Source organism: Thunnus maccoyii, chromosome 18, assembly GCF_910596095.1.
Source record: "Thunnus maccoyii chromosome 18, fThuMac1.1, whole genome shotgun sequence".
NCBI lineage: Eukaryota > Metazoa > Chordata > Actinopteri > Scombriformes > Scombridae > Thunnus > Thunnus maccoyii.
The window spans coordinates 21947417-21961428 of NC_056550.1; the positions used below are offsets into that span (position 1 = coordinate 21947417).

Consider the following 14012-nt stretch of genomic DNA (forward strand, 5'->3'; position numbering starts at 1 on the left):
ACAATTTCTATTAGCAACACAAAACATCGTCAAACTATGTCATCAAAATGTAAATTATTCCTTTGTCTTTCTTTACACATAGTCACTACTTCAGAAATTAACTTGGACCTTATTAATATTTTGTTATTTGCATAAATTTATATCCACAAATACTGAACTGATGTGAACTGAACTATTCTTTTATGTAATCAGCTCAACATAAACTTAAAAAAAAGTAAGAAATTATTCAAGAAATGAACTGACCTTCAAATCATCCCCTGATGTGTGTGCTATAAATTATATGAGAGCATAACATCAACCCCCAGTCAACAGTCCTGAACTGTGCATTATGAAAAGAGTCTAAATCTGTTCAAGCCTGTTAAATAAGATTATGCCTGCAGGATTATTCATTCATTCATTCATTCATTCATTCATTCATTCATTCATTCATTCATTTTTCTAAGACTATATCTATGACTGACTAAAATGGCTTCAAAGTAGACCAATGATTATGTTTAAATGTTGGTTGCTGGTTGACACCAGATTCTTTGCAACTAATTGAAAAAAATTTATTGAATACATTTTTATCAATGTAAATGTAGCAAATAAAGAAATAAAAGGCTGTTTTGACATGTATCTATCAAAGGGTTTCTCTGGGCTAAATCTCAGTTTAAGGCAAGTATTTACAAGCATGACGTCACAGCTACTTTGTTAGCCAGACTTAGTCCAGTGTGCAACTTACAAAACATGGAAACTTGAAGCCTCCAGTGCACATACAGTGACAATGGATTCATGGACATTTTGAAATGAAGTCTTATGGATATTTATAGATTCTGGATTTTTCAGTGATATAAAAGGAATAGATTTGATTCATTTCTCTTTTTTTCCATTTTGAAAATCTTGAATAAAGCAACTGTTGCATTTGTTTAGCAACTGCTACTCCAACAAAGTTTTGGACGGATGTTTATTTATTCATGAATGAATATTCATTTTTCTAACACAAGTATTGTTGATATAGTTATATACTGATAAAACTTAATTGTCAAGAACAACAAAAGAATTCCTAACATAATTGTATAAATTGAAGTAGTAGTACTAACTCATTTCCTGTACTGACTGCACATACTTATTCTTTTGTTGACTGATTAGATAAAATTCAGTGTATAATAGGGCTACTTTATCTAACAGTTAACTTGTTTTCAAGCTTTTTTAAAATTCCATATTACTAAACAATAACGAAGCGAAACCGGAAGCACAATACAGTATATTATCTTGTATTGTTTGACTGAATTCGCGGTGGTCACGTGATCTTTAGCTTGTTTTTTGAGGCTTCAGTATGTCTTGTGACAGCATCTCAGCTTTGAAACATTGTTTTAACTAGTCTGAAATTAACATTCAGTATTTCCGTCATTACAGTACATTTATACACATGTATGAGTTTTAATTTGAAAGTCTTGACCGGAAACGCTTGTTATACCTGCCTACCTACCTGTTGTGTGTGTAGTTATAGTTACCATGGCGGTGTTTTACAATAAAAATTAAAAAGAAATAATGATCGCAAAAGATAATTTATTATAATATAAATATTGAAACATATGCAGTAGACCTCAAATAAATTAAAACACAATTTAAATAAAAGAGGCAGCTTATTCTCAGGTTTTTTCCTCTCAGGCTGAAACTTGATTATCATGTGACTTTTTCTGCTGTTTCTTAACACGCAATATCTGTTTTTCCCCAAGTAAGTAAATATAATGATGACTTTTGTTTCATTCTGAAACTGTGTTGAATTTGTGGAAATGTTTTCAAGTAGAAACAGCATACTGATACTTCCGGTAAGGAAATTCAAAGTAAAACACAGCAAGGCAGTGATTCTATTTTTTTTTCTTCTATTATTTTCACTTCATGTTAGAGACAAAACTCTGAACACTGATTTGAAAAAAGACACAGTAACACATATATTTAACATTATTAAACTCAAAGGATGAAATATTATCTGGAGCTTAAACAACAACATTTTCTTCCTCTTCTATACAACAACTTACAACTTCACAGATAAAACATTTAAAATATATAAATAAAACGTGACTGACGTGTCCAGGTGAAACTTTAAAGATAAATCTAAGTGTGTCTGCAGTTTCTCCGCTGAGTTTGTATAAAAAAGCACAAATAGAAAATATTTAGTAAATGTTTCTCTGTTAGATGAGCTCAGTTTGTCCCCTGCAACTCAAACGGCGCTGAAGATAAAATTAATCAAACTTTATATTCTGACAGAGTTAACCTCTTTTATTTAAAAAAAAAAAAAAAAAAAACTTTATTAACAACACAGTAATATACAATACATTACAAATAACAGTACAGGGAGTATTGGAGAAAAAACACAAAACACACAAGCATACATAAAATTGTACAACGTAAAAAAGATACATAATACAAAAAAATTAAGCGACAAAAATAAGTGCAACTTTAAAAAAGTGAATAAAGAATATTGACGAGGCAGTGATTCATCTTGCCGCAGCTCTTCTTCTTTGACAGTCATCCCGGAAGACTTGCTTGGCGATGATGATGCGGTAAATCAAGTAAGTTAAATGCTGTAAATTTGGGGTTTTGTGAAAAAAATAAAAAAATAAAAAAGTGGGTTAGGTTAACTCCAGTTTGTAGTTTCATAGCGTTACTTTCTGTTGCTGTTCGCTTGTGTCATGGCGTCTCTGTTTTTATGTCTTCTTCACGGTGTCAACAGTTAACTAGCAAGTGGCTAACAGTGGCTAGTTAGCTAGCTGATCGAGGCTTGTTTACAGGAGTTATATCATCTATATGATTGTAATACTTTCTGTCTGTCTTGGTTTTTCTTTAAAAACACTGGTTGACAGCGGTGAATTAGCTTGCTAGCTTACCTGACATACAACTCAAGTGCCGTCAGTCGTTTGTTTGTTTGTTTCAGCAGAAACGAAAGGAGAAGGAGGGTGTTAACATAGGGGGTCTGAAACCAAGTTACCACTACTATTACATTTAATCTGAGATTCAAAGTTTTAAAGATGTCCTTTTTCAAGTAATGGTGCATATAGTTTTGATAAAATAATGTCAGGAGTAAAGTTCATTGCTTGCGAGCATCTAAACTCACTTAGCATTAAGTGATTGTGAGTCACTGTGTTGACAAGGGTCAAACTTGTTGTCGAAAACAGGCTTGTCTTCCTGTTGCAGGCAATTATTGTGATGTCACAGTGCAAGCATCCCTTAGTAAAAGCTCATATACTCAGCTAAACCCGTTTTTTAAAAGGCACATTGTTTGTTTAACTGAGTCTGCGTGCCTCACTAATTATTAATCCTAAATGATAAGTCCAGGCCAGCTTTCACACAGTGTACACAATATTCTGTGTGCTCCACTGACTGTAGTTTGAGTCATGGAGTTTTGTTTGTTTAAAGATCCTCTCCTGACATATGTTCAGACATGTGAAAATCCTCTGGTTGGAACAATCATGTGTGATATGTTTTTTCCCACAAAAAAAGCAGAATTACCACGTTAAAATCCTTCAGATGGCATCTACTCCTTCTCCCTAAAAAAAAAAAAAAAATCCATAATCTATGAATAAGCAAAAATGATTCATTTCAAAAGTGAAATTGTTGGACACATGATGTCTCCTACTTCCCTAAAAAACCCCCAGAAAAAACACTTTCAATGATGAAAAACGATTTCCAATAATCAGGCTTTCTAGTGTTAAACTCCACACATACATCATTCTCAAACATCCACACACATACATGAATGGAGGGGGACTTTAAGAACAACATCGCCGATGGAGAAACGTTAGCTTGAACGTAATATCGGAAGAGGACCAACGTTGCCCTGCCAACTCTGTCTGTGTTGTTGCAGGGGGGAGTTTCCTGTCTCGCCGCAGGAATGCCGGGTGGAGAGTACGGGGAGCTCGGGGGCAGCCTCCCTGCCATCGCCTCCCTGAACGCATCCTATTCTACATCACTGTCCCTGCCTTCCCCATACCTGTTCGTACCACCTGCAGAGCGCAAGGCCATCTCCGACGTCCGCCGCACCTTCTGTCTCTTCGTGACTTTCGACCTCCTCTTCATCTCCCTGCTTTGGATTATTGAGCTGAATGTGAGTAACGCAGAAGATCTGTTAAGTTTTAGAGACTGAGGGATTACATGTGTATTGTGAAGCAGACGGTCAGCAGTGGTTAGACTCAGTTTGACTCTGTTCTCTCACAGATCTCCAGCTCAATCTGGGACAGTTTGGAAAACGAGGTCGTCCGTTACAACTTCAAATCTTCCTTCTTTGACATCTTTGTAAGTGGGTCGATCCGAGTCTGTACATTTCACTTGGTTTCAGTGTTGAATGAAAGCGTTAAAAATGATCTGTATTAGTATATAATCCTGACCATGTTTGGAAAGGTTTGACCCTTTTGTGTTTATAAGAGATCAGTTGTGTATATATTAGTCATGTAGTCAGATTTATGCTGTCCGAATGAGCCATCGAGGTTGGTCACATGCTTGAACTTATTTACACAAGAGGAGAAAATATCAGCAAAGTCAACATGTCTGTACTGTGATCACACTAAATGCCTGAGGTCATTTTCATCTTCTGTTCCTTCTCTCTTGTCTCAGCTCCTTGCTTTGTTTCGTTTCCTCTGTCTACAAGTGGGTTACGCCGCTTTTCGGCTGAAGCACTGGTGGGTTATCGCGGTAAGTGAGCTTAGTCGCGGTAAAACACACAATCAAAACACACAATGAAATCGTGTGAAATCTTTTATATTTACAGATCTGCACATGGGTTTATAACTTCTATCTAAATCTTCCCTCTGCACAGATTACCACTCTAGTGACTAGTGTCTTCCTTGTTGTGAAGGTCATCGAGTCTAATGTGAGTGTCACTTTTACACTTTCACAGTTGTAAGTGGTGCAAGCATATCATTAGAAACCACATCAACTTTTTCACTTCTGCATTTATGCCAGTAATGTGCTGCCTGACCACACAATGGGGCTGATAACAGTTTATATGACATCATTCTTTCATGCATTTCGACTTCGGTTTAGTACTGAATCCTTCATGTAAAAGATATTTACTGTAAATGGTTCATTTAACCACTGATGAGGGAAACAAAGCTTTCTGAAGCACTGAATCAATATGAGGCAATTACATTGAAAATGCTTCACTGTTTCAAGGGATTTTATATAGTTGAAGTCAGAAATGGCGACATCTGTTGGGCAGCTATTGGTATTGCATCTGTACGGCTGAATTACTGTAAATCTGAGACAGAAATCAAACAGTTAGTCAGATTATAAGTGGTCTTACTGCTTTCTTTATTGTTATTTTGTTTAATAAAGTCTATATTATTAAAACAGAGAATATAGTCTACAGCTCTGTTTTCAAATACTGCAGCATCTTGCATGGAAAACCAGCGGCACACCTCTCTGATACCAGTGTGACATAACAAGGCCTCGTTTGGGGAAGTCACGTGGTTTTTGACGTAGTGAAGCGAAGCATTGAAACATTTTGCCATGTGATGCTTTGTAAGGTCGATACAGTGTTGAGTAATCCGCTTTGAGCGTAACACTATCACTACATTTAACTTTTTATACACAACAATGTCCTTTTTAATACCCCCCCCCAGCCTCAGGATGACATGGCTTCTTTCTCTACACAGCTCCTGTCCCAGAATGCCTTTGGTTATGTGTTACCCATCACCTCGTTCGTGGTGGCCTGGCTGGAGACCTGGTTCCTTGACTTCAAGGTGCTCACTCAGGAGGCCGACGATGAGAGAGGTGAGAGAAAGACGCCGGTCAAGTTTGAACGCGACTTAACAAATAACTGTTTCTCCTTTTTTAACTTTTTTTTTGCTCCTTTGACACTCAGCCTACCTAGCAGCGGTGAACGCAGCCTGCGAACGAGCCCCCATGATCTACCCCCGCGCTGTTTCAGACGGACAGTTCTACTCTCCACCTGAATCAGTTGCAGGTGACGTCTGATGAAGATTTAGTTTCTTTCTCTGTTGATCAGCCTTAAGTATTGTGTGTGTCTGTGTGTGTGTGTATTTGTAGAGTCTGTCCTGTATGGTTCATGTTGTGCTCATTTTGGCCTTGTGGACTTGTGTCTGCAGGCTCTGAAGAAGATCTGGATGAGGAGGGTCTCGGTCGCCGTGCCGTCACTGCCCAGGTACCTGCATCAGTCTTAAGGGTCTTTACACTCAGTGCTGCTAGTTGCTCTTCCTCCCTCTGATGGTTTCCTGCTTTCTCTTTCTTTCTTTTTCTACTTTCCTCTCGTTCCAGGAGAAGGAGTATGTCAGACAGGGTCGTGAGGCCATGTCTGTGGTAGAGCAGATCCTCGCCCAGGAGGACAACTGGAAGTTTGAGAAAAACAATGTGAGTGTTATGAGTTTTATTTGACACGCCTCCTCTCCCCGTCTAATTAAGATGCTGGGTCAAGGACGTTTCAGCAGACATGACTAAAGATCTCCTCAGTAGTCTGCTTTAAGGGGCAGAGTGTGCTTGTAAAGTACTGGGTTGAACATGTCGTAGAAACTAGGTAAAAGTGTTTATAGCGGTTATAAAAGGCCACACTCAAGGGCGGAATGAAAGCCAGCTGGCACAGAAAGGAGACGAGATGAGAGAATCATTTAAATACGGGGCTAACGGTCACATTTTCACACAGTCTCTCCTGGAAGGCATTCATAGACGGAAGTAGTTGTATAAAGATTGAAAAAAAAAAAAAGAGCTCTCCAACTTTTCCAGCTCCACATACCTCGTCAATCATTAAATGAAGTGGCCGTGAATGTCGGCTTTCGGGAAGTTAAAAAAAAGAAATACGGGAAGAAATCATCTGATACAGCCTCCCCATTTCTAACATGGGAAAGATGTGGGAGGAGGAGGTTTTTAAAGCTGTTTGACAGTCAAATAAGCTCTTCTGATGAAGTATTCTGACCTCTGAAGTCCACTCTGATATATCTTCCTTTCCCAAATAGTGCAAGCCACTAAAATCCCAAATTGTTGTGTTGTTTTCCAGCCATGTGGGTTTGGGTTTGATAGCAATTAAATGAATCAGAATCCAGTATTGATCCTATGTATTTAATTTGAATCCCTTATTTGGAGGGCATAAAAAATATAAAAAAAGTGACAGTAACAGAACTCTGCAGCTCTGCAGATAAATGAAATATTTGCTGTGTTGTCAGTGAGATGTTTTGTTGTTCTTTGCTAGTAAGAAAAGCAGAGAGGAAGTGATGTAAAACATGCACTCTGGTCTTAATGAAGTCAGATATTTTAGGAACTTGGAACTAGATCAAAAATGAAACTCCAACCTTGTCATCCAGCATTTTTCACTGCAGGAATGCTTTCAGTTTATTTGTAGATAATCTTTTTCTGTATCTGAAATTTTAAGAAATGAACTAAATGTAAAAAAAAAAAAAAAAAATCTACATTTCACCACTAAATAAATCATTCAGTGTTCTGATTAATTGTCTTTGACATTTAGCTTTCCTTAGTTGTTCTGAAAGGAAAGAGATGAAGTGAAAAGTGTCACGATGCTAACGATATTTGGTTTCATATCAGGACATGGGCGACTCTGTCTACACTCTGGAGATTCCCTTCCATGGCAAGACTTTCATTCTCAAGGTACAGCAGCCATTTCTGTGTATGCTCATTGTGAAACTGTGATCCAGAAGCTATCATGCTCCAGTAACAACCCAAATGAATCACATTTACACTGATAATACTGTATTCATTTTATCATGTTTACACATCATGTAGTAACTGAGGTTTGAGCCGTTTTAGCACAAATATTTCCTCATTGATATAACATGTTAGACAGATTTTTACCCCTGTATTTGATTATTGCAGCTCTACAATCCTGCAGTAAAGAGGAGGCCAGACTGTATGTCAGTGCAGCATTCACAAACCCTTTTTATCACTAACCATAACTGAAATCAATCCACTTTGTGGGCCAATGGGCGTGTACGTATTTGAACGACCTTTAGGTGGGGCGCGGTAGTAAAGTAATTGAGACTAATGAGGTGTTAAATTAAATCAGATGATGAAGAGACTTCCTGGTGCTGTCACACATGATTCGGAGGAACTGAAGTCACATTACAAAGGAGTTCCTTTAGCATGAATAATTCCCCTGTAGAGGAACACAGAGCACGCCCGCTATTTACAGGATGCTCTATAACTGAAGGCTTTTTCAAAGGCCACAGCTTGAATTTATGGCATTATTACAGTAAATTACAGGGAAGGCCTCGTCACAGCCACCACACGCTCAGATTTATTTTACTTTTAGACACACTTCTGCCGTGTCTAAATGGCTGATAAGTTATTGATCAACTTGACTTTAGACTTGTAGAATCTTGTTTCCTCTTTGTTTACAACAGTAGCAGACACATTATGAAGTGACCTAATAATCAGGGTGATTTCAATGAAGTTGCAAAGTGTCTCCTGTGTGCACTCTTCTTTTTCTTTTGGACAAAATAAGTGAATGATACATAAAGTACTTCTTTGTTATAAATGGTTTGAGTCGAGTTGAATGATTTGAGTTTAAAACAGTGATCGTAGGTGGTCTGAAAATATTAACACATGTGCCGCATTAGAAATACTTGATAAAATAGTTTTTAACTTAGTGACATGACCTTTAAAGTTCTGATCTGTGAATATGATTAAATACAGCTGCTTTTGCTGATCTGACTGCACCATTATGAGTCATTACAGTAAGACACAGTGTTACACAATTGAGGAATGTTCCCCGTTTGTGTCTAAATGAATGCCTCAAGATCGTCGTGTACAAACAGTTTTCCAGAAGTCCATGTTGGGACTTGGAACGCTGGACTCCTTGTTAAAGAGACGATGATCATAAATACACTTGAGAATGTTTTTTGGTCTTTTTTTTAATTCCATAGTTCTGACTTTTCCCTCAGGAGATCATGTGAACAACACAGAACGAATGTGATTATATTTATTTTAGTTCTGGCAGATACGGTTAGAATCCAAACACTAGGTGTGAGGTTTATATGTATTTCTTGTCATATTTCACACTTTTTCCCCCCCCACAACTTTCTTTCTCTTACATGCTGTACTATATTTTTACAGCCTCAACATACACTTGATATAATGTCTTGTATGTATGTCTTGTAAACACAGCTGTTTGTTTTCGGTGCGTTCAGGCCTTCATGCAGTGTCCCGCTGAACTCGTGTATCAAGAAGTGATTTTGCAACCGGAGAAGATGGTTCAGTGGAACAAAACTGTTTCTGTCTGCCAGGTGACAACTTTGATTCTTTTATGTATTCATCTTTCTGTCCTTTTAAACCTTTTTTTTACTTGTTTAGGTTGTGTGTAGACTAACAGTGCTTCCTGCCTCTCTCCTCAGATCCTCCAGAGGGTTGACGACAACACTCTAGTATCATACGATGTCTCCGCTGGGGCAGCAGGAGGCGTTGTGTCTGCCAGGTACATCAGTACAGCATACAGCAGACCTACCTTTCAGTGTTCTACATGTGGCTTTTTCTTATTTGTTATCTATGTTTCCCATCTTCAGTCTTGTAAATTGATGAGTGATTGATTTTTCCTCCTTCAGGGATTTTGTTAATGTTCGGCGGGTGGAACGCAAACGAGACTGCTACCTGTCTGCTGGCATGGCAACCGACCACAATGCCAAACCTCCGAGCGGTCGCTACGTCAGGTCAGACTGCGCCTCCAGCCGGCCTCCTTGTCACTGATCCAGCAAATTAGACCATCATATTGATTTAATAAAAGTGCAGCTGTGTCAGTTTCATCTCTCTAACTTCTCCGTCTTGTCCTCCTGCCTTTTATTGGCTCGCCTCAGGGGAGAGAACGGTCCAGGCGGATTTGTGGTCCTTAAATCCAGCAGTAACCCGTCCGTCTGCACCTTCATCTGGGTCCTCAACACAGACTTGAAGGTGAGAACGTGCACTTTGTGGTTAGTGTAGCGTTACTGTAACATTTTCTGTAATTTGAAGCAAGCTGGGACGCACTTTACCTTTTTTTTAAGATTAGTGAAAGTTGAATGATATGAATATAGAAAGGATTGTTGCAGCAGTAAATGGTGACAGGATGTAGAAAAATAGAAACAAATAGAGCTTTTAATGACACGACTGGATATTATTTTAAAATCTATTAAGAGAAACGTATAAATAACAAGTATGAAGACATGAATTACAGAACTCAGTGAAAAATAAATCCAGTATAGAATTAGGGAAAAATAAAAAAATAAATTTAAAAAATGCAAATATGAGTGAATTATTATTAACACTCAGTTTCCTTGTTTGATCTTGTCAGGGCCGACTCCCCCGCTACCTCATCCACCAGAGCCTGGCTGCCACCATGTTTGAATTCATGTCCCATTTACGCCAACGTATCGTTGACCTGCGGCCCTCTCTCCGCTCCCACCAACACATTTAAACTAAGAGACCAGGAGAGATGTCTAACTGTGCCACAGCTGGTTGAGAGGCGTCACTACAGTTTTTTTTTTTTTTTTGTGAACCCTAAAACGGGCGTAGCGACACCCTTTTGATGCACGTAAGCTGAAGGGACGTCTCACCGTAACAGAAAAGACTGCTTCTCTAAGCATAGGAGATGTGAGACGTTTCAGTCACTGGACAAGAGGAGTCATTCGGTTACCAGAGAGACGATGCTCCTCCTCATTCTTCAACTTCAACAAAGTTGTTTTAAGCGTGATCGCATACACATATTTTTTGCGTGGACCTGTACATGTTTTGCTGTGTCTCACCATGCGAGGAGAACTGCGTTCCCTGAAGCCATCTTGACTCAGGGTGGACTTTACTGAAACAAGAAGACCCGGATATACGTGACTCTCACTGTGTGGACATCTGTCTCACTTATTAGGAAAGAACTGATGCAACGGCATGACTGAAGTCTTGTTCTACCAAGCAGCTGTCTCTCTGAGCCTTATCTTACTGCACACATTATTAGCTATTGATTTGCTGCTTTTGTTTTTTTTTTGTTTTTTTTTCACTGCACCATATATGGTTCTCTGGTGCACCTGCCCTAAAACAAATCCACACTTCACTGCAATGCCTGTAACAAACACTTCATTTGAATGGGTAAAAGCTTTTTCCACATAGTTTGTCTACACTGTGATAGATCGGGGGAAAGGAGACGCCTTGATGTCTGATCACCACAAGGGGGAGACACCACTGATCCACTAAGAGAAAGCCTCTTGATTTAACTTCATCACCTGTCCCAAGGTGCTAAAACTCGCTGACAGGCTGCAACTAATGATTTTTATAATCGATTAAACTATTTTTTCGATAAATCTGTTGGTCCATAAAACATCAGAAAGCAGAGAGACTAATCACAATTTCCTAGATTCCAAGGTGATGTCAACAAATATCTTGTTTTGTCTGACCAACAGCTCAAAAACCAAAGATGTTCAATTTACTATAATGTTCAGACAAGGAAAAAGCAGCAAATTCTCACATCTGAGAAGCTGGAATCCTCAAACGTTTGATGTTTTTGCATGAAAAAAACGACAATAATTTCAATGAACTAATAGACTAATCGACTAATCGTTGCAGCTCTAGTTTTTAATCCTGCGTCTGTGTTGCACACACACTCTGGGATCAGACAGGAGGTCAAAACAAGAAATCAGATCAGGAGGTTTTTAGTTTGTGTTGCAGATAATTTATCAAGCTCGGTTAAGAAAAAAATGAAGATGATAATAATGTTCATAAATGAGGATGCTGTTTACTTACTAAAGCTATCATTTGTGCCAATAACCTCAAGTGGCCTTGTGGTAAAATAGCTGAACTCATCACTTGTCATCAGAAGTTATTACTGTACTGATATGATTTTCATTGACTTTAGTACTGCCCCCCCACCCCTCCTTCAGGCCCTGACGTGGGACTGAATGAGGTTTTTCTATCATATCTTTATATTGTTTTTAATCATTTACAAATTTCACCTGCAGCTTGTTAAGTTTTACTCAGTGTTATCATGTACGGGAAAAAAAAAAAATCATTATTTGTCATTACATAAGTAATGAAAACTGCTTTGTTGCTATGGAGAAGAGAGATGTCAAATGAAAGTAATCATATCAACAATTTGGTGCCTTTATCACAGTAACATTACATGTCAGCCTTTTCTTTTGCTTTGCATATATTTTAGGTAAAAACATGCTCTTATATCAATGCTTCATCCCTTCAACAAAGCTATATTGTATGAAGCCTGCCTGGAGTTCTTCAGTTTTCTTTAGTAATCGTTCTTGAATGTACTGTATGTGTCATGACTATAGATCATTCATCAAACATGTTAATTTAAAGCCATCACATGAATACTGACCAACTGTTTTTATAGTCTTAACCAGTGTCTTATGTCTAATAAAAATTCATGACAGCTTTCCAGCTTCAAACCTCATTTAAAGCCCCCCCCCCCCCTTTACTCAAAAATGTGTTATTGATTATTGTCACTTCAATTGGATGTTTGAGTTGCTTATACAATTATGTGTGAGCAGAGTTTGTTCTCACATTCATCTATTGAAGGGGGAAAGTTTCTCTCTGCTCACCTTAAATCTGAGTTTTAAAGGAGTCGTATTTCATGCACATTTCCTATGTTTTTATTCTGGGGCTCTACTGGAATATTGTTGCTTGATATACAGTTAAAAAAACTCCCTATTTATCTTATACTGGCTCTTTATGCAACCCCTCAGTTCAGCCTCCGTCTGGAACTGGCCGTTTTAGCTCCTGTCTCTTTAAGGCCCCCCCTCCTGCTGAGCTCACTCTGCTCTGATTGGTCAGCTCCTGGAAGCTGCCCCTCGGCAGACTTCCAGCAGCTCGGGCGGCTACGTCAACAAGCAGGAGTAGTAGGATTTCACTTCTTTTTCTCGTTTTTTTTACTCAAAATGGAAACTCTGATCTGAAAAATGCGAATGCACAAGGTGATCAACTCATGGAACAACATTAGCAACAAAGGCTACGGAACAGGCAGCCATTCATCACGAGGAGGCTTTTGACTTTTTACATATATTTTCTTTAAGTTTTAAAACTTTGACCATGATTAACATTGACATCCAACGTTATAACAGTATGAAAATAACATAAAATCTCAAAAGGCATATGTCCCCTTTAAGGCGTGTACCTATTGTGACAGCACAACTAGTTTGGAAGCCAGTAGTGGTCCAGTATGCAACTTATGCAAGTGTGATGTGGAAACAGTGCACATACACTTGAACTTGAACTTTGAAAATGAACAAAATTGCATCATCATTCTGGATTTTTCCAGTAAGGGAGGAGGAGGAGGTGTCACTTTAAGAATTTTTAATGAGCTTTTTATATGTAAAAACTATATCATAATCAAATTATTATAAAATCAGAGTATTTTTATATGTCTTACTACATGTCTGGGGGGGATCTTTAACTTATCAATATAAGTATGTCTTACCTAACATGTTATCACAGTAGTTTCTACCCCTTTATTACCCCTCCATCATTGTATCTCGGGGGTGTTTATGTCATGAACTGTAGTACCCTGTGACTTGAGCCTATGTCACATGCGTGATAGCTTCACCGTTACTAAAAAGGCCACAATGAAGGCTGGCTTTTGGAGGCTGAGTCACCCTCCACCTCATGGTCATTATTATACCACAGCATCACAATCTTTTGCCGAAAATCTGCTGTTTCTTTGATAGCCTCTGAAAATGAGATAATCCACAGGCATCAAGATATCTGGATTCTTAAGCGACGCACACACACGATTCTTATCTAACCACTTTCAAACACATTAATGGTTAAGCAATTGCAGTAACCATACAATGAAACTAAATAATCCTAAAAATCAATAAAACCATGGTAGATTGGATAGAGAGTGTGTAATTAGACCTACAGTTGAAGAGGAGATGTGTTGTCCTCGGGGCAAAACACAATGCTAAGGACAAGAGATGGAGCAGCTCACATGATTGTGCTGTGACTGTCTTCTGAGGATATGGGTGTGTGAATGTGTGTGTTTTTGAATCGATGAGAGAGCGAGCGTTTCACTGCTCTCATTGTCTTCCATGTGAGGCTGATGAGAA

The 14012-nt window shown here is 38.4% G+C and overlaps 1 protein-coding gene across 1 annotated transcript; it reads left to right on the forward strand.

Moving 5' to 3' along the window:
* The first annotated feature begins 2454 nt into the window (after positions 1–2454).
* On the forward strand, positions 2455–11408 carry stard3 (StAR-related lipid transfer (START) domain containing 3). Its single transcript, XM_042393803.1, has 15 exons — positions 2455–2555; positions 3848–4087; positions 4198–4275; positions 4594–4671; positions 4796–4849; positions 5634–5751; positions 5843–5944; positions 6087–6142; positions 6256–6348; positions 7531–7593; positions 9132–9227; positions 9336–9415; positions 9543–9647; positions 9792–9885; positions 10265–11408. Exons 2-15 carry the CDS (start codon positions 3875–3877, stop codon positions 10385–10387), a joined length of 1353 nt encoding a protein of 450 aa, XP_042249737.1. The 5' UTR covers positions 2455–2555; positions 3848–3874; the 3' UTR covers positions 10388–11408.
* The last annotated feature ends 2604 nt before the right edge of the window (positions 11409–14012 follow it).

Coding starts and splice junctions, on each gene's coding strand:
- stard3 (XM_042393803.1), top strand. CDS start 3,875: ATGCCGGGTGGAGAGTACGGGGAGCTCGGGGGCAGCCTCCCTGCCATC. Junction 4,276..4,593: donor CTTCCTTCTTTGACATCTTT/GTAAGTGGGTCG, acceptor CTCTTGTCTCAG/CTCCTTGCTTTGTTTCGTTT. Junction 4,850..5,633: donor TGAAGGTCATCGAGTCTAAT/GTGAGTGTCACT, acceptor TTCTCTACACAG/CTCCTGTCCCAGAATGCCTT.